General features: G+C 53.3%; 9 protein-coding genes across 9 annotated transcripts; 2 read left to right on the forward strand and 7 right to left on the reverse strand.

Moving 5' to 3' along the window:
- Positions 1 to 406: 406 nt before the first annotated feature.
- On the reverse strand, positions 407 to 3,068 carry SYR1_1 (arginyl-tRNA synthetase; the record flags this gene model as incomplete). The annotated part of the gene is made up of 12 exons (XM_083193745.1): positions 407 to 824; positions 891 to 1,040; positions 1,097 to 1,275; positions 1,342 to 1,399; positions 1,452 to 1,605; positions 1,660 to 1,701; positions 1,787 to 1,856; positions 1,914 to 2,152; positions 2,254 to 2,380; positions 2,456 to 2,517; positions 2,578 to 2,704; positions 2,778 to 3,068. 12 exons carry the CDS (start codon positions 3,066 to 3,068, stop codon positions 407 to 409), a joined length of 1,917 nt encoding a protein of 638 aa, XP_083050693.1.
- Positions 3,069 to 4,933: 1,865 nt separating this feature from the next.
- ACO1O0_004306 (uncharacterized protein) lies at positions 4,934 to 7,360 on the forward strand (the record flags this gene model as incomplete). Its single annotated transcript, XM_083193746.1, has 1 exon — positions 4,934 to 7,360. One exon carries the CDS (start codon positions 4,934 to 4,936, stop codon positions 7,358 to 7,360), a length of 2,427 nt encoding a protein of 808 aa, XP_083050694.1.
- An 813-nt stretch (positions 7,361 to 8,173) lies between these two features.
- ACO1O0_004307 (type I glyceraldehyde-3-phosphate dehydrogenase) lies at positions 8,174 to 9,476 on the reverse strand (the record flags this gene model as incomplete). Its single annotated transcript, XM_083193747.1, has 3 exons — positions 8,174 to 8,376; positions 8,427 to 9,111; positions 9,348 to 9,476. The coding sequence occupies 3 exons, from the start codon at positions 9,474 to 9,476 to the stop codon at positions 8,174 to 8,176; spliced, it is 1,017 nt and encodes a 338-aa protein (XP_083050695.1).
- Positions 9,477 to 11,212: 1,736 nt separating this feature from the next.
- Positions 11,213 to 12,613, reverse strand: ACO1O0_004308 (U5 snRNP complex subunit LIN1; the record flags this gene model as incomplete). Its single annotated transcript, XM_083193748.1, has 1 exon — positions 11,213 to 12,613. One exon carries the CDS (start codon positions 12,611 to 12,613, stop codon positions 11,213 to 11,215), a length of 1,401 nt encoding a protein of 466 aa, XP_083050696.1.
- A 572-nt stretch (positions 12,614 to 13,185) lies between these two features.
- Positions 13,186 to 14,318, forward strand: UFD1 (polyubiquitin-binding protein UFD1; the record flags this gene model as incomplete). The annotated part of the gene is made up of 2 exons (XM_083193749.1): positions 13,186 to 13,455; positions 13,506 to 14,318. 2 exons carry the CDS (start codon positions 13,186 to 13,188, stop codon positions 14,316 to 14,318), a joined length of 1,083 nt encoding a protein of 360 aa, XP_083050697.1.
- A 581-nt stretch (positions 14,319 to 14,899) lies between these two features.
- Positions 14,900 to 15,428, reverse strand: ACO1O0_004310 (uncharacterized protein; the record flags this gene model as incomplete). Its single annotated transcript, XM_083193750.1, has 2 exons — positions 14,900 to 15,212; positions 15,271 to 15,428. 2 exons carry the CDS (start codon positions 15,426 to 15,428, stop codon positions 14,900 to 14,902), a joined length of 471 nt encoding a protein of 156 aa, XP_083050698.1.
- A 1,240-nt stretch (positions 15,429 to 16,668) lies between these two features.
- On the reverse strand, positions 16,669 to 17,580 carry ACO1O0_004311 (uncharacterized protein; the record flags this gene model as incomplete). The annotated part of the gene is made up of 2 exons (XM_083193751.1): positions 16,669 to 16,948; positions 17,426 to 17,580. 2 exons carry the CDS (start codon positions 17,578 to 17,580, stop codon positions 16,669 to 16,671), a joined length of 435 nt encoding a protein of 144 aa, XP_083050699.1.
- Positions 17,581 to 17,804: 224 nt separating this feature from the next.
- Positions 17,805 to 18,127, reverse strand: ACO1O0_004312 (uncharacterized protein; the record flags this gene model as incomplete). The annotated part of the gene is made up of 2 exons (XM_083193752.1): positions 17,805 to 17,811; positions 17,934 to 18,127. 2 exons carry the CDS (start codon positions 18,125 to 18,127, stop codon positions 17,805 to 17,807), a joined length of 201 nt encoding a protein of 66 aa, XP_083050700.1.
- A 604-nt stretch (positions 18,128 to 18,731) lies between these two features.
- On the reverse strand, positions 18,732 to 19,525 carry ACO1O0_004313 (uncharacterized protein; the record flags this gene model as incomplete). Its single annotated transcript, XM_083193753.1, is given in 3 exon segments — positions 18,732 to 19,130; positions 19,181 to 19,503; positions 19,519 to 19,525. The coding sequence occupies 3 exon segments, from the start codon at positions 19,523 to 19,525 to the stop codon at positions 18,732 to 18,734; spliced, it is 729 nt and encodes a 242-aa protein (XP_083050701.1).
- Positions 19,526 to 21,151: the final 1,626 nt, after the last annotated feature.

The raw sequence follows: 21,151 nt of genomic DNA on the forward strand, positions 1-21,151 counted from the left end.
CCACATGGCAAGATTCAAAGCTAGTTCAGCCAATTTCTAGGTACAGTGTCCATATCTGACTGGTTTGGGTTGCATGGCATGGGTCAGACAATACACACAGTTTCGTCAACTGGTCGAGGCAGGAAGAGACATAAATGAAATCCTGAAATGTCCTCTTTTATCTTTTTATCAAGCTGTACCCCTTTCTAGCTTGGTCTTCACTGTATCATATGCTTCAGGGCAAAGGCTCAGGCAGAGACCGCTATATAGCCTCGCCTCTCGTTATTATCCAGATGTAGGGGCTTTCAAAGGCTTCTAAGAAATCTTCCGCCGCTAATACTGGCTGGTGGACACTGCAGGTACGATTCCCCATTACATACTAGACCCACATGTTAGTGCAGATTCTGGTAGCTAAATGCCTAAGGACTTACCGCTCGACGGGGGACAATCCCAGCAGGCACATGCCGTTGCTGAGCACAATGCGAGCAGCGTCGTACAGGGCCATGCGAGCCTTCTTGACCTCAGGCTCGCTGCCGACGACCTGCAGGTGGTCGTAGCTGCTGCTGACGGCGTGCGTCATCCGGAACAGATAAGTGAGCACAGTGGTAGGCTCAAGGGTCTTGAGGGTGTTTTGGAACACGTCAGGCCACTGGGCGAGATATCGGACAATGTTGACGGCATGCTCCTCTGTGAGCAGAGATAGGTCGGCGGAATTGATCTCCTGGTCCGATAATGCGGCTCTTCGCTTGATAGAGCACAGGCGAGAGTGCGCGTACTGGAGGTAAGGGCCCGTATCACCTTCAAAGGACGTCATAGCGTCCATGTTAAAGTTGTAGTTATTGATCCTAAAGAAGAAAAGAAAAAAGAAGTAAGCGTCAAGAACTCTGTCTGAATCACATGCTGCCACAAACCTCTTTCCAGTCATATCCTGAACCATGACACTGCTGATGCCAAGAATATCGGCTACCTTCTCAGGGTTTTCAACCTGAGCATACTTATCTTGGTTCTTCTTCATCACCTCGTGCATATGGTCACCAACATCTCGGAGGATATCGTTCAAGCTTCGATATGATTAGTCACTTCACAGCCTCATGGAGATATTATCAGCCGGACTCACAATTTGACAGTGCCCTTTCGTGTGCTCATACCCAGGACCATACCAAAAGTGATATGCTGGCATCGCTGAGCAATGTCCTTGTGCCCGATAAGTTCTGTGATCTTGAAGAGCTGCTTTAGATGAAGTTCCTGCTGGCTTGCTACAACATAGAGCATCTTGTCATAGTGGTACTTATCGAACTGGTATCTTCAGTTAGTAACTCAACAGTATCCGTAGGGAAAACGTCACGAGAAGGGCTAACTCACCCGACCCAGCAGCTCGCTGACATCCCTGGTCAGATACAGAGCAGTACCATCCCGCTTGCTGAATGAAGATGTAAGTATGAAGATCAGTATGCAACCAGGTATTTGCCTACCGAAGAACGGCCTTGCCCAATTGCTTCCCTTCTTTGCCGGGCACCTGTTGGGTAAAGTCAATGAGAACGGCACCGGCATCGTCCTCTGTCACGCCTCGATCCGTCATTATTCCGGCATTCTTAGCCATAGCCTCTTCCGTTACTTGGCTTTCACCTTTAACATGTTAGTGGGCATGGTTGAGGCTACTTAAGAGCAATGTTGTCTTACCGCTGTACTCGTCAAACCGAATGTTTAGGCGGGAGTAAGTCTCTATTAAGCAACAGTTAGAATCAGTGACATCTGGACCGAGCTCCTTTGGACTATCAGCCACCTGGGGCTGATAGGGGACTCTTACCCTTGTACTTGGCAATGCTCATGTCTCGAAAATGTCGCCATTGCGCAAGAACAGCTTCATTTCCGTCAACCTAAGCGAGTCAGCGAATCGCGGTGGGTTGTAGGCAATATTTCGAGTTCGTCCTTACCATCTTCTTGAAGAATCCACGGGCTTGCTCATCCAAGCTATTGGCCTCGAGCTCGGTGATATCCTTGCCCTCCTTCTGTTGCGCCTCAATGGCCTCCTTCTCAGCCTCCTTTTCAGCGTTTATGCGGACATATAGCTTGAAGAGATGATCAATAGGATCCTTCTTGAGCTCTTCCTCGCTCCCGTACTTTTCAAAGGCAAGAGCTAGTAGGCCATACTGCTTACCCCAGTCGCCAAGATCTGGGACAGTGTGTTAGTAGGTCATGCTTCTTATACTTCAAGCACCTGGGTATTCGTTCTAAAGCTAATTTTCAACTGCGACAAAGATATCAGTCACTTACAGTTGATCCTGATGACGTCCCAGCCGGCGGCCTCATAGAGATTGGCCAGGAATCCACCAATTATGGTAGATCGGAGATGGCCAGCGTGGAAAGGCTTGGCAACATTAGGCGAGGAGAATTCGATAACCTAGAAAACCCCAAGTCAGTGAGAAAAAATGTTCATTGCGCACTCAACGCGCCCATGCAATGGGTCACTACATACAATGCGCTTCTGGCCCTGGCTAGGGTCCTTGGGATCCCTCAATCCATTAAAGCGCGCCTTGCCTGTTTCCTATGTGAGAAATTGACAACACATCATCACTAATTGGAGGCGAGAACTCGTACCATACTCAGTGCCCTGGTCACGGACCATCTTGATAATGGTCTTAACAGCCGGGGCGCCTTTGACAAAGAACGATAGGAAAGTCTTGTTGGGCATAGGCTTCTCGACAAGGGGGTCATCTTCGGGCCACTGGGAGTCGAGGTATCAGTCAAAAAATCTTGGCCACAATTACATAGTCATTGGTGAGCTTGAGCGCGCATACCTTGGAAGCCCATTCTTGAGCCAGGGCATCGGGCTTAACGCCCTTAATGCGAAGAGCAGGGACGGGAATGGTGAAGTCGCCCTTATCAAGAGACATGGTCCAGGAAATGACCGGGAATATGATGGAAGCGTCGACGCCCGAGATCTTGGAGAGGACGTTGCTAATGTGAGCCCTCCACATGTCGAGAGGATTGACATTGGGGTGGGCGTTGGGATAGGCCTCGGTGACCGAGTCCAGGGACAGGTCCTGAACCTGGCTGGAAAGCTGCTCTACGGCGGCGGAGGTAGCCATGGTGAGGGCGCTGGCAGGTGGTGTTTGAGACGGGGACAATGATGGTGGTGGTGGTGATGATTTTGATGGAGGGGCAACCGTCGGGCTTGGAGGGGCAGAATTCGAGTCAGAATCAAGACCCTTGGAATAGAATTTGCAGGGGTTCCGGCTGATGGGCGCCAGGCGCGTCGCAGTGGGCCAGTGCAGACGGTGCAGAAGGCGCGAATGGTGCAAATGGTACAGGCGCGAGCCCTGGTGAGGAAGGGGCAAACTCAACGGGAAAGAACAACGCAGGGGATATGAGGCTGCAGCATAGGCAGAAGAAGAGGAAAAAAGAGAAGAGCGCGAAGCACTGGCACGAAGAAGACTCATGAGGAGGGTCTCTTGGGATGACGCATCTAAGATGGTCTTGGTCTTTGCGGCATCGCCTGCGTCCGATGTCGACGTCGCCTATGACTCGCTAGAATGGATCAAAAGACAACGGACGACGGGTCTGCCCAACACCGTTCCACCCGGGTCACGTGCCTTCCGTCGGCATTCAGACTTTCAGCACCCCTCATTCAAGGCGGCCAGCCAGACAAACCCACCTATGGTTGACCCTTGGTGCAAATGGCGTACGAGGTTTCAAGGGCCTTTACCGATTATCTGACACAAAATGAGGCGATACAATGCTCAAACAGGCCCCGATGTAGATGTTCTATGCAGGATGTTGTCAGTAACCAAATAATTTAAGTATCAATGTGCGTGCACTATGTATTTTCATAACATCGGGAAGGTCTTGAATCTAAAATTACATATATAACTAAAAGCTTGGGACATTTGCCTCATCTCGTAGCTCTTGAAGAAGTACGCTACGAATATGTGTAGAGGCCTTCTCAGTACACCTCAGGTAAACGGTTAATTATTGAACAGTTTGGACTCTTCCTTCAACTCATACCACGGGTCCACGGCACAGTGGGAGCTGTAGGGTAGGTAAGTGAAGCTCGGTACCTAGGGTGATGACGAGGCGTCAGCAAGCTTCCAAAAAGTGAGCCAGATGCAATATAACTCAACGGTACTTGGAGGAAAGAAAAATAAACGATAAATATAAATTCTCGACAACAAATTTTTTTGTTCTTATTGTTTTTCTTCCAATCATCTAAGCAACTTGGTGCGAACGATATGCGTCCTACCGACCACATACGCATCTCTGCTCCAGAAACTTGCCCAAACTGGGACTGTAATAAGTACCACGCACTTGGAAGTCCCTGGAGCCGTCCATCCACCCACCCACCCACGGGGCTCCAACTGCCCACCCGCCTGGGCTAGCACCCGCAACCCGCTCCTCGGGCGCTATCGCCTAGGTAGCAGTCGCCTCCAGCTCACCCAACCTACGCATCAACCACGCTCCCCACCCCCAAAAAACCACCACCACCACCGCCACCCAAACAACATCGCGCCGGCCTGGCAGACCGAGACGAGGCGGTACGGCACCAACACCCTGCCACCGCTATCTATCCATCGCCGAAACTCTGGTGCTGGGAAGACCTGCTTGACCCAGCTCGACCCAGCTCGACTGAAATATTCCTTGCTTGATGGATTGATGGGGTCGGTGCGCCTCCATTGTCGCTGATCCGATTGCGAACAAACGGCTACCCGCGCCCACACGACGCTTGGCCCTTCGTTCTCCGATGCTCTCTGGCTGTTCCCATTGTCCACCATAGCTAGTTTCAATTCTTTTCCACTGCTATAGGCATCTTCCCGTCCTTGGCGCTTGGTCGTCCCGCCTCCCTATCGACCCGACAACCACACACTAGTCGTCTCCAAGTCGTACTTCGCCGCGGCGCCTTTCCTCGCCCTCTCGCGCCCCGCCTCCGCCTACGGCATGCGTATAATCGCAGTCAACAATGGAAGCCGCGGCGGAGACGGTCAAGCAGCTGACCCGTACAATCTTGCCTCAACGTCCACACCAACTGGCCCCGTCTCTCGAGTGGAAGTGTCGCCCATCCCCGGACGACTCTCGCTACCACGAGGAGTGGCAACAAGTCCGTCTCCAGTACATGACCTTTCTCACTGACGCGGACCGTGGGACGCTCTTCACCCGCGGGTACGACGATATAAGGCCCGAACAGCTGAAGCCAGTACCCAAGGAGATCAATGCGCTTGCGCGTGGCGGTACGGCTAAGAAGTTGTCGCTTAGCGACTACAAGAACAAAAAGATGACGGGCGCGACTGCTTCTACATCTCCTCTCGACTCGATGTCGTCCCAGACTCCCAATAAGCTTATCGATCGCGCCTCGGTGACACCGAATCCCGAGTCCTGGGGAGCACCAGATCCCAAACCAACATCAGACTCTGCAAGGAAGTCCGACGGCGGCAAGCCACCCCGGTCTGAGCCAAGTAGTATTGGGAAACAGGCGTCGGCTGGCGAGAGCATTGTCGTCGACACGAGATACCCACTCAAAGGTAGCTCGATGGGATCCCCGAGGCAGCCACTGGCTGGCTGCAGTCTCCCGCCGAAACCACCATCCCTTCCCCCGAAACCGCCTTCCCCCGACAGTAGGAAACGGCCGGCCGAACTCGATGACGGGACAAGACCACTGAAACGGGCGAAGCCCGCGGACATTGGGCGGGCGACCGATGATAGGTCACGCACCTCACGAGAGGACCCTACGCGACGCAGACCCCAGGATCCTCCTCTATCGCGGGACTCGCGTGATTCTATTCACTCAAAGGAGAGTCGGCTACTCAATTCCTCGTCCTCGTTCCCCAATGGTCGATCCGCGCTAAAGGCTGTGACTGGATTGAATCGTGCCGAATCCCCGCCATCCCGATCCCGCGGAAACTCTGTCAACGGTGCTAGGCCACCAGGAGCCGAACAAAACCATGTAACACTAAGAAAGAGTGACTCATCGAAGGCATTCGTTCCGCCCTTGTTATCCCCGTTACATTTCGATGTTGAAGGAAACAAGGGTGAAAACGAAGTTAGAAGAATAGAGAAGAAACGACGCGAAGAAGCTACAGAGACGAACAGGACGATGAAGACTACTAAGAACTTTGAGACTCAGCCGAGCGCTAAGCGGTCAAGATCTCCGGCGAGATTGCCGCCGTTATTATCCCCAACTCTGCCTCCAGAGATAGAGGCAGAACTTGAACGAAGGAAGAAGGCATCACCCAAGTCATCTGAGGACAGGTCAAAGGACATGGAAGCTCTGATCCAATCAAAAAGGGCAGGGACAGATACGCCCAGCGACGACCTGGCGGAAAACAAGGATCGCCCAAGCTTGATAGTGACGCTGAAGATTCCTAAGAGCTTGAGGCGCGACTTCCGGTTGTTGATGAAGCTGACCCCGCGGAAAGAACCCGTGCGGTCAGCCGCTGCGACCGGACCCGCCCAGCCGACGAGGGCAGAGAAGCGTCCTGTTAGCTCTGTTGAACAGTCGCTAGAACCCTCAGCCCTGAAGAAGCGCCGGATATCGGATGTGTCTGGTCCGACAAAGGGATCTGTCCCTCCATTGACACCCTCCAAAAAAGGCTCCGCGGCTATGTCACGCGTTAGCTCTAACAATTCTATGGCGCATACACCAGGTGAGGCCATGGGGGCCACACCATCTGTGCCTGGGTTTTCGGACCGTGCTGGTCATGATCGTGGACCGCCATCCAAGACGGCCGAAGCCAGAGTAAAGGCGCTGAAGGAGAGGGAAGACTTGCTCCGCAATTTGGGCAGGAAGCTGAAGCATAAGGGCGACCTAGCACTTAAGGGACGCGGGGACTCTAGCGCCGTTACCAATGGCAACACGCGTCAGGGCGAGCCGAGTGTCAAGGCTGGGTATGCGTTGATTATTGAGAGCGTCGCGGCATTCATGATGGGGTTCCATGCCCAGGATGTGTACCGGGGTATGGCCAACAAGCCAAGCGATCCATCCTCCTGGAACAGCCTCTTTCCGCTCATCGACATGCTGCAGAAGGAAATTCGACGCTATGACACGCGTCGAAATACCCCTGTCTATGCCCTCACGCTGCTTCTCCAGGTAATCTCATGGGAACAGCTCCTTAATGCCTGGGCCACACACGAAGACCCCTCGGACCGCGTCACCGTCAAGCAGCTTCTACGCGCTCAGCGTGGTCGTGCCAAGACCTGGCCGCTCTTCCGCGACGCTACCGAAGACGTTGACAGCGCTCTGCGCGTCAACGTCCTGCCATGGACAACGGTCGAAGATGTGGTCGAGTCGACCTTGCGTGTCCTGCGCCGTTGGTGTGCCGACGAAGGCGTTGACTGGTCACCAGAGCTAAATCTTAGAGATTCCGGCATCAAAACTGCCGGTCAGACCTGATAGAGCTTGAGCTTGATTAGACCGCGGAGAAATCTCCTCCCCGACTGCTTGAGATGTATTATGATGGAAAACTGGATATTGCGACTTTATACCCCCAACTCCCTCCAGCCGGTTGTGATTTCATTTCTTCTTCTACGGCGGTAGAAATACTATTGACTTCCTGGCGTTGAGCTATTTCCTTTCATTTTCTTGGCTTGTTAATAGGTTGAGGTTTGGGCAGAACAAAATCTCGGCAGGTGGGCGACAGACTGGCGACATATGGCACGGGTCGAAGCGTCGTCTTCTTTTAGGCCAAGGCGTTGAGCTTGCGCGGATGTATTCCTTCGTTTTCTTTTCTTTTTTCCCCCCTCCTGGCAATCTTGTTTGTGCTTTTTCTTGCACTCTTTACCCCGGGTCGATCGATCCTGGTGTTGGTATGGGCTGGCGTGCTGGTCATGTGTACTATGATATCCCCGTGGGTCACAGATACGGAGTGTTTTTGCGCTACATTTGAGCCGAGGCAATGCCATGGTAAATGAGACAATACTAATACATTTAATGTTTCAACGGATTGGTAGTCGGGCACTTATGAATATGAGTTGCCGGAAGGCGATGGACGAGATGGGAGTGACTGTTTCATTGCGCTTGACTATGGTGCGTTCAATTTTCTTTACACAAAAGCGCGACTCCTCCAGCAAGCATCCTCCCTGACCCTGGGTTTATTTTTTGTTTAACCTATTAGACGACAGGAGTCGTAGCTGTCATTGATTTACTGCGGGTTACCTCCCGCGCCCCCCTCGTCATATCCTCAACATCGGCCTGGAAGAGCATAATTTACTTGGAGGCATCGACCTTGGAGATGTAGGAGATGAGGTCGAGGACACGGCGGGAGTAGCCCCACTCGTTGTCGTACCAGGAGACGACCTTGACGAAGTGGTCGTTGAGAGAGATACCGGCCTTGGCATCGAAGATGGAGGAGTTGGTGTTGCCGTTCAAGTCGCTGGAGACGACCTCGTCCTCGGTGTAGGCGAGAATGCCTAGCGGTTGTGTTAGCAATGATTGGAGAGTGAAAGCCAAGTGAAATTACCCTTGAGGGGACCATTGGCAGCCTCCTTCATGGCGGTCTTGATGTCCTCGTAGCTGGCGCCCTTGTCGAGGCGGGCAGTCAGGTCAACAACGGAGACGTTGGCGGTGGGGACACGCATGGACATGCCAGTGAGCTTTCCGTTGAGCGAGGGGATAACCTTGCCGACGGCCTTGGCGGCACCAGTGCTGCTAGGAATGATGTTCTGGGCAGCGCCACGGCCACCGCGCCAGTCCTTGGAGGAGGGACCGTCGACGGTCTTCTGAGTAGCAGTGTAAGAGTGGACAGTGGTCATGAGACCCTCGACAATGCCGAACTTGTCGTTGAGGACCTTGGCGACAGGAGCCAGGCAGTTGGTGGTGCAAGAGGCGTTGGAGATGACGTCAGCCTTGCCGTCGTAGGTCTTCTCGTTGACACCCATCACGTACATGGGGGCATCGGCAGAGGGGGCAGAGATGATGACCTTCTTGGCACCGCCAGCAAGATGGGCCTTGGCCTTCTCGGTAGTGGTGAAGACACCAGTGGACTCGACGATGTACTCCGCGCCGGTGTCCTTCCAGGGGATGGCAGCGGGGTCGCGCTCAGTGTAGAACTTGACCTTCTTGCCGTTGACGACCAGGTCGTTGCCATCAAGGCTGATGTCGCCCTTGAAGTTGCCGTGCGAGGAATCATACTTGAGCATGTAGGCCTATAATCCGACCCAAAAAAGAAAGCACATCCGTTAGCCAATTGTTCATCCATTCAACTTAGATGCTGTGCCGCCTTGTGCGGGCATGTCGCCCAAAACAGAGGGCGGTGAGTTAGTGATAGTGGGGGAGACCCTGGTTTTGGGCGTGGGCCGACCTCATGATATCATGGAGGGGCAGTGAAAAAGTCCATAGAGGGGTAGAGTTGGTGTTCCTGGGATTGTTGGGGTCGACTCACAGCGTAGTGGGGCTCGATGAAAGGGTCGTTGACGGCGACGATATCAATGTCGCTGTGCTCAACGGCGTTGCGGAAGACGATACGTCCAATGCGGCCGAAGCCGTTGATTCCGACCTTGACGGGGGCCATTTTGATCTGAACAACTGGTGGTTAGCTGTAGTTGGGCTGGGTGGATGAGAGCAAGTCGAGCTTTGATGAGAGCAGAGCTGAGGGAGTTTATGCGTAGAATTGGATGCGAATCTCAAAGCAAAGGACAGTCAAGTTTCTCTCTGGTCAGTTGAGAGGCGACGCGTCTGGCGGCGATGGGGTGAGGTAGGGTGGGACGACGATGAGGGGGAGGGGGAGGGGCAGCTCTCAGCTCTCAAGCTCTGCAGCTCTGTAGCTCTGCAGCTCTAGGAGCTCAACAAGCTCTGGCAATGCTGGACAGGACACTTACCAAGTTTCTTGTAATGTAAGTAGGGTCTGGGAAATAAAGGTGATGCTTCTCAGGATGAGGATTGAGATGACTGTGGGAGAGTGGAAGAATAGAGAGAGGAGAAGAAGGGAAGGAGGGAGAGAAAGATGGATGGTGGAAGGGCCGGAGTCATCTTTATTACCATGACGAATCGAATCGAAAGGTCTGGTTGGCATGAGGGACAATTCGCAGCAACCAGCTGCAGCGGCAAACACCCTGCTAGGCAGTGCTAACCTGAGGTACCTCCAGGTAGCGGCACTGGTGCCCCAGCAAGGCGAGCAAAAAAGGTTGAGGCGGGACGGAGGGGGATCGCTTGGAGGTGGGGTCAAAAAGCTCCAGCCCACCTTGCCAACCAAGCAACATGATGATGGCACGTTGATGGCCATCCAAGCCACCACTCCACGGGGTGGAAGGAATGCTCTCATTGACGACGACAGGCAGACATCAGCGTTGCGTTTCCCCGTTTGCTCCGTTGCCGCGATGGAACTCTTTTGTCCGCCTCCCCAGCTCGCATGACATGGAACCGGGCGCTGCCGTACGGTGTAATTACCAGCCAGCAGCACTTGACACGGTCACTGCCGTCGCACTCATTTTGACCCCCATCCGATCTCTGCATCCCACACCTGGGACTTCGGGGCGCAGTTGGGTAATGGACTGGGTTCCAGGTTGGCTGATAACAAATATTAATAAAACAACCGCGACAGCCTCACCACTTGCGCGGTTTTTGCGGTTTCGCCGACTCTACGCCGCGCGCCCTGAAGGCGACATCCAGGATGCTTGCTGTTTGAACAGACTTTTATTAATGCCAATTACCCCGAGTATCGGATAGCCCGCCGCTGGCACCTGTCTCTGGTTGGACCCTCCCCACGCTCAAGCTATTATCCGTACTCTACAAAATCACTCATTGCCACCCTTGCCACTTCGCTGAGGTGAGCAATGTGAGCTCATTGTCAGCTTCGCGATGCCCTCATTTTCTGAGGGTGTGGTCTGGGAGTCGGTCGGGTGATTTGTGCACCAATTTGCACGGCAAACTCTCGGCTGTGTTACAAACCTGTACCCGTGGCGCCCATCTCGGAGCATCACGGCTCCATCGGCCCAGTTTCGCCTATACCTCGACGGGCTCTCCCGCGCTGGCCCGATTGACCGGAATCCCCAGGAACTGTTGTCACCGGGACGCACCAGTTGCCGAGCAGCTCACTAAGATGGGCGCATCGTGATGGTCACGCGACTCGCTGTGCCTTTGGTACCCGCGTCATGGCTCCGTCCGTTCTTCCGAGGCAGCGCTGCAAAGGGCAGATCCCTCGGAAGTCGTCGCGATGGGTAAAAACTTGGCCGGGCTGCTCTTCCAGAATAATTTTGATGCGTTGGGACCAGTTTTTGAACCCGCTTCATGCATTGTCCGAAACTGCCATCATGCAAACGATGCAACCCGCGTCCACTCTGCTCCTGGTTCTACCGGCCGGAATTCGACACCTTCGCCAAAGTATCCAGCTTCCTCCCAGGCCTTCATCGTCAGCCCATCAAATGGTCCTTGAGTTCCTCCACCGTCTCGTCCATCAGTCCACCTAAACTCCCACGTCCTTGACGGGTCTGCCGCCCGGGTCCCATCGTCCCCCTGCGTCTGGGATTCAACCCAGTCTTCCCCAGTCTCGCGGCGATATTCGCGTACTAGCATTTCTCGTTCCTGATCGTAGACTTCCTCGTAGTCCCGGCTCAAGAGCTTGTCAGCCGCATCCGTGATGGCATCAATGGACTCCTTGATTCGTATCTGCTCGGGGTCTTCGGTGCTGTGCTGATCCACATCCATACCATCCTCTCCCTTGTTCATCTTCTTGAGCTTCCATTTAGGTATCTTCTTGGGCTTCGTTTGGCCTCTCCCCAATCGCGCAAGCGCTTCCAACGGCGTCTCAGCCTTTTCCAGCCGCATGATGAGCGCCTTGAGCAGGTCTGGGACCAACACGCTGTCCTCGTTTATACGTTGCTGTCGCGCCTCGGCCTCCCGCTTCTTGTGGGCTTCGGCGGCTTTCTTAATCTCCTTCTTACCCATCCCTTCGAGCCAGTTGTCGTGAGCGGCATCTGGATCTTCGGCTCTGCGGATGTAGTTTCCCTCTTGGTCAAACCGCCCCTCCTCCATCTCCTCTCGAAGGTTGAAGGCCTCCAGCTTGGGTGCGTTGCGCTTCAGACCGCCTGCACCAACCTCTTCGTCCACACCCTCCTCTTGGACAGCGAGAGCAACGTCGGCTTCATCGTCGCTGCTCTCTTGCTCGTCTAGGTGGACATGGCCGCCTGTTTTGCTAGAGTCCACCTGGCCATCAATGTCTTTGGCGTCGAGAAATTGGACATGCTTTCTCTTCTTGCCTGACTTGTCGAATTCGCCAGTGTCTTCTTCATCCTCGCCCTGCTTGTCTCCCCCATCGTCGCTGGCGGCAAACATGTCGTCATCGTCATCGTCGGCCGCCGTAGTGTCTTTCGGGCCCGCGGCCGCCTCGTCCCGAGCATCGTAGTTGTCGAGCTGCTCGAGAAGATTCACCTTGCCCTTCTTGCGCCCTTGCGCCCTGGCGTTGAAGTTCTCGTTGTCTGAGTCGCTGTCGTAGCCGTCGAGGTTAACCGCGCCGCGCTTTGTCACGCTGCTCCCACCAATGACATCGGCATCGAGGATTGCGTCGTCTTCGCGGGCTTCGGGAGCTAACGTGGAGGGATTTCGGACGTCGAACTTGACCCTTTTGGAGTCGGAGTCGTTCTCGTTGTGATGCGTGCGAGCAAAGTGCTCGCCGTCGCGTCTGGGTCGCGCAGCCGAATGTCGTGACGCCATTGTCACAGGTGGGTAATTCCCACAGCAATATCGATGCACCTGGCAGTGAAAAGCAGTGTATTGCCTGTTTATATGCGATGAGAGACAATGAAAGAAGTTGGCGTAAAGGTGAATCGCACGTGCTGGAGCTCGAAGCTTGGGGAATTTTGCGCCACAGCGCTGGAGCCACAGCTGTCGGCCCTGCGTCATGGCAGAGCTGCCTCCACGCCTCGCCCCACGCCTGGGACCCTCAACGCCTTGACGACTTCAACTCTCCAAATCCTACACTCCGTATCAACCTCTCTGCTTTGTCAGCGCACAATAGAGCTGTTACGTCCCAGAGTTCCTTTTAATTTTGGCCTGGAAATTATCCTACTGGCCTTTTCGTCATCGACAGAAGCCACACTATTCCCCTGAGGGCAGTTCTTCAGCCTACTTTAACCCGTGAAGCATCTTGGGCCGGCTCTTGGGTTCCCGAAACATGGTGAGCCATGGCTCCCTTCCTCATCCACTCGAAACTTCTGACCTTTTTCGTGCAGTATTCATCATTCAGCGGCGGGTTTGACCCGTCTAACCCAGACCATCTCTTCAACATGGCCCGCCATGGCCGGAGGCCGATTATCCAGCGCTTCGACGAATACTACCGATGCTACCCTGTCATCATGGCTCCGGGAAACGCGCGACCCGAGCTCAACTACGGATCCAAGATTATCCTCCCTCCGTCGGCTCTTGATAAGGTGTCCAAGCTCCATGTTCAGTGGCCGCTGCTGATGGAGTTGATCAACGGCGAGAAGGGCAAGCACTCGCACGCCGGTGTGCTCGAGTTCATCGCGGAGGAGGGTCGGGCATACATTCCGCAATGGGTTCGTCAGCCAAATACTCGACCGTGGTGATGGAGACTGACAGACCCCAGATGATGGAGACGCTTGGCATGGACGTGGGCGATATGATCCAGATCAGGACTACCTCTCTGGAACTCGCCAAGATGGTTAAGCTCCAACCCCAGTCCACAAACTTCCTCGAGATTAGCGATCCGAAGGCGGTCTTGGAACGGGCGTTTAGGAACTTTGCCACTCTCACCAAGGGTGATGTGTTCAACTTTGAGTACAACGATACCGTTTACGATGTCGCCGTCCTGGACGTTAAGCCAGAGACGGATAAGATGGGTGTCAGCATGATTGAGACTGATGTGTCCGTCGAGTTTGCTCCCCCTGTGGGGTACGTCGAGCCAGAGCGGAAGAGCGGGACGAGTACACCCCGAAGCGGCAAGGGAGGCGTTCCTGCCGGCGGTATTCTGCACAACCAGGGTACCATGGCCCAAGCCATCAATTACAGCGCCATTGCTCCTTCGGTGACGAGCACGCCTACTAACTTCCTCGGCGAGGGACAGCGTTTGGCAAAGAAGGGCAGCAAGAATGCGACCCCCAAACCCGCCACTCCGGTCCCTGTTGACGCCTCGGGCGTACCTAAGAGGCGAACAGGTGCCCCAGCCCCTCTGCGTCTACTGCCGAACAAGCTCTTCTTCGGATACGAGGTCAAGCCTGTTAAGACCAAGGAGGAGAAGGAAGAGGAAACCAAGAATACGACCAAGCCGCACTTTGCTGGCGCGGGGCAGTCCCTCCGCGGCGCTGTCAAGAGGAAGGGTGAGGGGGACGATAAGTCCAAGGCGCCCGAGAAGAAGGGCCCCGGCGAGGGCAACAGGCTGGATGGACGCAAACCTCGGTGATTTTTCTGATACGTGTGTGGATTGGCTTGGCGTTGGGGGTTTGGGCTTGGCACGCTGGTATTGTAGCGGCATATACGGATACATTCGTCTATGTGGGAGGGTCGGGTTATGAGATACTGAGTGTACCTGATCTTGGGCCATGGCGCGCGCGCCAGATCGAGGTATCATTCATAGGTATGTAGAGGGACCTACATAATTCATCACGTTGTTGGACAAGGGCGGTCCGTCTAAATCCAGTCTTGATGGCTTGAGAAGTCTAATAGAAGCGTTATCACAACGATGAGCTGTGTCTAGGCAGATTTCATTTGCATCACTTCCACCATCTCTCGCGACTCTAGCTGCTATCTCTCAGGTATCGTATGCTTGCATCCTAAACATCACATGGCAAATCCCTTTGTTCCTGATGCCATATCCGTCGCGCAATCAAGCAAACGCTTCAAGTAGGTGTATTTCATAGAAACTCTGCCCGTCGCCGTGACGTTCGTCATACGTAGCTTAGCCATTTCTCACCACCCCAAGCAGCAGAGTCGACTTAGTTAGCCTGCAAGGTCATGCTGTAAATGCCAAAGTTAGGCATTACCCTAGTCAATTGTAGATGTTTTAACTTGCCTGCGCTCGCGGCCGCGAGGGTTTCCCTCCTGCTTGACCGTGATGCAGTCTCCGTCTTCCTTCTTCGGCGCGCGCTTGCGCTTCTTGGTGGGAGGGGGGAGCTCCTCTGCCTCCTCTCCATCATACTCCTCATCATTCTTGGACGCCTTCTTGGCCTTTCCACCACCTTCGTTCGTGCTCGGGGTGGGCGTAGTAGACGCGGAGCCACTACTGCCGCTGGTCTTGGTCAAGGCCGTTCCGTGACGCTGTTTGAAGTCTTTCATAATGCGCTTGGTCCAGTGCTGGCTGTTATGTTTATAGTCAGCAACGGCAGGAGCACGGGAGGGGGGAAGAGATGGCGTACGACATGGCATCACGAGTGAAGCTGTAGCCCCATTCGGTCATATACTCGTGAACTCTAGGCCAGTCGTATTTGACTTTCTCACCCTGCTGAGCGAGAATCACAGCCATGGCAAGGTCACGCTCCTCAGAGGGACCCCACTTCTTATCCTTGCCGGGCATCTTTGTTAAACTGTTTCTAGTCAGTGAGGTAGGGATATTAAGGGCAAAAAGGATGAGGCTAGAGAGAATGTGGCTAGAGAGAATAAGGCAGAAGGTAGGATAAATGAAAAGAAGGTAAGAAAGGATGATACTTACGTATTATAGTTAGATGGTAGAGTCTAAGTGGGAAAGATTTAGTTGCAGTGGAAGTTTAAGCGCTGGGCAATGCTTGGTGGTGATGAAGGGGAGAGGTGATTGAGAAAAGGCGAGAAGTCTGAGTTGGAGACGACGGGAGAGGGGAAGGTCTAGATATATATTAAGAGTAAGTAATATGCGAAAGCAATCACTGATTATTCCTTAAGGAGCTAGATGGGTGGCTACTCTGTAACGGTAGTATGCTTGTAGTAAAGGGGGAGTGTAGCTATCACCTGGCAACCACCTGGCTACCACTTGGCTACCACTTGGCCACCACTGCGTGCCGGCTGCAAAGTATTGGAGACGATATCCCTGGTAACAAATGGGATTCTTCGATTTTCGTCCGGCTATTGGACACAGTAATCTCACACTCTGGTAGACCTGAATGAGCCCCTAATATAGAAGGTTTTCGCTGAGGCTGAGACGGAGTAGCAAACTCCGCTGCTTGCGAAAGGGCAGAGGGAATAGCAAATCAGAACCACGCTTATAGCCAATCTGATAATTCTCATAGTGGTATATATAAGCTAGCAAATATTCTAAAGAGATATAACTATATGGTCCCGAAGTTAGAGGAGTAGATGATTCCATATACTTAATCAGGTGCGTTATCTTTATGGGCTTAGTTATAGGGAGGCTAAAAGTTTGATCACAATGACGAGTATAATAGCCCGCAGGATCTGGGGGTCAGTTTCGCATTGGGGCGTCTATGGCTAAGTACGTTTCACAGCTACCAGCGCTCAGAAGAGGAAGGTATTGAGCGGATGCTCACCACCAACCTCCAAGAGCAAATAGAGCCGTGCACACTACTAAGCTAATGCCCAAGCTAATTGAGGTGATCTTGTAAACATATTGACCCAAATCATCCATTCCTTAAATCCTCCATAACCCCCCCTATGTTTTCATCCTCGGTATGAGCTTAGGTCAATGTTAACAGAGGATCCCTCGGCAATAAGGCGCGATACAGCACCTTCAAATTTCCGCCTCAGTTTCGTTGTTTTCAAGCTCGGGACTGTAAGCAGAGATGGTTAGTAAACGGCCGTCAAGATAGAGCAAGTCTATTTAAGACTTACGTAGCTTCCTGCTTGACACGCTTAGCAGGGCGCTTCTCGGAGAGATCCTGGTCCACCTCCTTCTTGACGAGATTTTCAAAATCATTATTGGCCTCTTCATCATCAGAAGCAGCGACGGCCTTGCCCTTGGCCTTTTTGGGAGTGGCCCTCTTGCGAGGAGTGGCCGTCTTCTTGGGCGTTGCCTTGGCGGGGGTGCCAGTGTCGGTGCTATTTCCACCAGCGGCGTTGTTGATGCCAGTGATGTCGCGGTTCTTGCGAAGCTTCTGGATATGCTGACTATGGCAGAGATGTATTAGCGATGATCATCGGCAGGATGTAGATGGAGGGTGCGTGTATGTGTGCTTCTGGGTAGATTGTACTTGATTGCGTCGTAGGAGTACGGCCAGCCTGCGGCATTCATACGCTTCGTGACCTCGGTCAAAACAGGCTTGCCCGGCTTAATCTCCTCAATGAGAGCCATGAGGAGTGCCTCGTGTGAGGCTTGATCCCATCCACGAACCATTTTCAAACGACGTGCTGATGAGAGTTGATAAATTGAAGGTTGGTTGGGATACGAGATGAATTAAAGGTCAAGTGATGGGATGGAAGGATGGCATGCGATGATATGAGGAAGTAAATGCAAGCGGGGCGTAGAAGTAAAAAAGAGGAATTGAGGATAGAAGGTGCTGGGTGGTAGATGAGTGAGCAGGGAATGCAAACATCAGAGGATGAGTGAATGGAAGGTGAGCGCAGCTGATCAAGCAAGAATCATACCGAAGTGCTGACTCGGAGAACGTGTAGCCCTTCTCCCGGAGCTTAGCTATGATCTTCTGGATTTCTGCAGTTGGGATGGTCATATTGGTGAAGATCTCAATGAGGATATCCTCATGAGTCTTCTGATCCCACTTTTGAGTGTTGCGAGTGGCCATTGTAGTGTGCTCGTGGTGAAGATACACTCGATGGTACGAACAGAGAGTATGTAGCGCGAGAACAGGTGGGGGGTAGTTGGCAACAAGGCAGAAGAGATGAGGATGAAGTGAGGATGTTTGGTAGAGAAGGGGGCTCCGGAGATGTGCAGGAGTGAGCGGTGGCTGATATAGCCCCCCCCCAGAACACAAACGCCCATATTGTGTTTAGAAACAGAGGGAATATTCTAGTGACTGAACTCCAGCTGCCGCGCCCGCCAACAATGATCGGACGAAAGAAGGCAGAATCGGGCATGGAGAATGATGGAACAAGAGCAAAACAGGTTCTGGACGAGAGGATGTAGCTTGGATCTTACCGAATAGCGTTCCAGGTCACATTGTGGCCTTGGCTGGCCAGGTACTCGGGAATGGCATCCTTAACCGCGGGACCGAGGCCATTCGAGTACTCCAGAGCCTGGTAGAGGGCAAGGCTGAGGTCGACAAGAAGCGCGTTGTTGTCCCAAACGCCACCCTTGGAGGACTTAGTCGGAGTGTTGGTCTCGGAAGCCATGGCGATGTTGGATTTTGAAATGAGTTATGTTGTTAGAGGGCGTTAACTCGGAGGCGATTATATTGAGAAGGTGGAAGCTGGAAGCTGGAAGATGACTTATGATGAGAGGGAAGAAGGGTTGAACAAGGTAAGTCCACACAGTTGGTGATTGTTGGCGAGGACAAGGTCAGGATGAGGTGAGTGACAGCCGCTCGCAGGTGCCCAGCAGAAACCCGGTTCGACAAGCCATGCCAAAGTACCAGCGTTGACTATAGGGAATAGAACGCAGATACCACCGGCATATATCATTCGACAGGTATATGTATTAACTCATCAACAACTCCTTGTTTTCCCGACCCGCAACCATAGTAAAGCAAACACTCCCCGCACACAACTCCTTTGGACCCATTAGATGCGCAAGTTGTGATCCATGCTAGGTAATCATACAGATACGAAGCCAAGCTGGCGTTTCAAACATTGGAACTCCGGCGCAGACAAGGAGACGGCGAACTATCAACCATCACTCATTCGACTACACCTGGAATGCTAGGCCTCGTCGTATCCGAACCTGGTTGCAGAGTGTCAGTCGCCTTTTTATTGTGTTTTCGGCTACGTGGTATATGGCTTACTCGGGAGGGTATGAATCAGACGCACCAGCACCGCTGTTCGCATCTGCCAGAGCTAACACGGGATCATCGTCTAAAGACTGATCCGGTCCAATCTCTTCATCTTCCATCTTCTGCCGCTTGATGGGGCGCTCATCAGTGTCGTCGTCATTCTCGCCTTCTCCCTCTTCAGATTCCAAGCGAAGCGGCTCTGGAGCAGTGCTCGACCCATTCTCGGGGGTAGGCTCTTCTACTGGAGCCGCCTGTTCCGATGGGGTAGGCTCCGTAGCACCAGTACCTGGCTCATCCGACTGGGCTTGCGGGGCGCTAGCCGTTTCAGGCGAGTTCTTGGATTCCGGGGGAGGTGTGTGTTGGGTCTGTTGGGCCTCGGGCGGCGGGCTCGGGAAGCGCTGAGGCGGCTGCCCAGGTTGTGGTGGAAATGAAGGAGGTTGCTGAACAGGTTGCTGACCAGACTGTTGACTAGGCTGCTGGCTAGGCTGCTGTGAGAAAGAAGGAAGCTGTTGATCAGGCTGATGGTGAAACGGGGGAGGATGCTGGCCAGCCTGCTGAGGAAACGGAGGAGGTTGCTGACCGGGCTGGCGGGGAGACTGTGGAGGTTGCTGACCAGGCTGTGGCGGATGGAAGTGAGGCGGGTGTTGGCCTGACTGTTGAGACGGCTGGGATTGAAACTGGGGCTGGTGATGGGCAAGTTGCGGGTGTTGATGATACTGCTGAGGGTGCTGTGTGTTGGGACCATGAGGAGGCTGTCCAGGACTGGCGATAGCGGCGACACTTTGGATGGGGGACTGGCCATCTGGCGATGTGCCCGGCTGTGGCACACCCTCAGGCCCAATCGACTTCTTGGGCCTTCCTCTACCAGGCCCGGGTCTCCTGGTGATCGGGTTCATTGTCGGATCAACTCTCCTGGAGCTTTCATTCACAGTTCCATTTTGCTCGGCCTTATTCTGAGCGCGTCTCAGGCCTTGGAAGTGTTGACTTGTAAGTGTTAGTGTATACATACATATCGTTTTAAACAGAATATAGAAGGCTCTGTAGAATGCGGGAAGCCAAGAGTAGGCCCTTGTTGGATGATACTGTGAGGCCTCCGTTGACGCGATATGTCTCATGGGAGGCCGCCAGACAGCTTGGACGTCGAGGTTGTCATTAGGCTACCTCTGACGGCCTATCCTTCATCAAAAAGTCCAGACAGATCAATGAAAGACGCTCTCAATCCCTCAAAATAAAAAAAATACCGTTCAAATAAATGAGAATAGCACTCACCGACATCCTTCATTAGTGAAGCCATAGCCCAAGCCGCGCATATGGTTGCCAATGGTGACCCATTCCGATCCGCTAATGACGCCGATATTCTTCACTGATAATATTGTGAAGAACAGGTCTTTATCGGCGCGGTCATTCCAATTTTTGCTATTCATGTTTGAGAGTCCAATGGCCGCGGTTGATGATGGCTGACGATGGGTTGGAGTTGGACGCGGTCCGGATAGAGGATGTTAAGTGTATGAGTGGATCAAGGGCAAAATTGGTAGTGGGTTATTGGTCGTGGGAGGCAGCCAGGAAGAGGTTGGGGCCAAACACTGGGAAATGGGACGGCACGTGCAAGTGGACCCCGGAGAAAGTATTGTCCCGGTGCCCCTTGCCCCCTTTCTGCTTATACCTACCACTAGCCATCTCGGCCCCTGGATGGTTTGCGGGCAATCGAAGTTTTTAGAGGTCTCTGGGGAGGTTAACTAGGCATATACTGCATTGATCCCGATTTCAAAGACGCACTATGACCCAAAATGCTGGTGGAATATCCTACGACGGTGATGCTCCCCTTGGATGCTCGGGCATATCCGAAGTCCACCCTGAGTTTAGCCGGTCACCCTGAGACAACCAACCCACTGAGTGCTGCTGCTATTGCTGGACCGGACTGGCGATTGCGTACCTACTCGTTGTACTCCGTAGACAAGGGTAAGAATTGACAATGGTAATAAGAGGGCTCCTATGGGTACCTAGTAGCCATACTGGCAACCTGGTTCTACTTTTTGGTTTGTACCCAAGCCTGGACAGGTTCATGGAATCAAGTTGTCCCACCTCGTATTACATTACTACTACGGAGTACGGAGTAGTATTCGCAAGTACCTCCTGTCCGTCAGGCGCTTTGAGACGACCAAAGGAAAATGAGACCAAGAAGACCGTTCAATCAGGTGGGTGCCTGAGTCATAAGGCAATAAGGCAGCAACTGCCTTTGTGGACCTACTCCTGCACCGGGTTGCCGGAACGGGAAAAGGGAGAAAGAGGGACGACCTAATAAATGGACTCACGTGCTTTCGTGGCAAGCTGGCGCTCCTGTGACAGAAGCTTCAGCACTGTGCACCCCTCAAAAGTTCGCGCCCGTCGCGTCTCGCTTCCACCTCACCCCATCCCCTCCAACACGACG

The sequence above is a fragment of the Amphichorda felina genome (assembly GCF_050947745.1).
Source record: "Amphichorda felina strain 45539 chromosome Unknown scaffold_4, whole genome shotgun sequence".
In the NCBI taxonomy this organism is placed as follows: domain Eukaryota; kingdom Fungi; phylum Ascomycota; class Sordariomycetes; order Hypocreales; family Bionectriaceae; genus Amphichorda; species Amphichorda felina.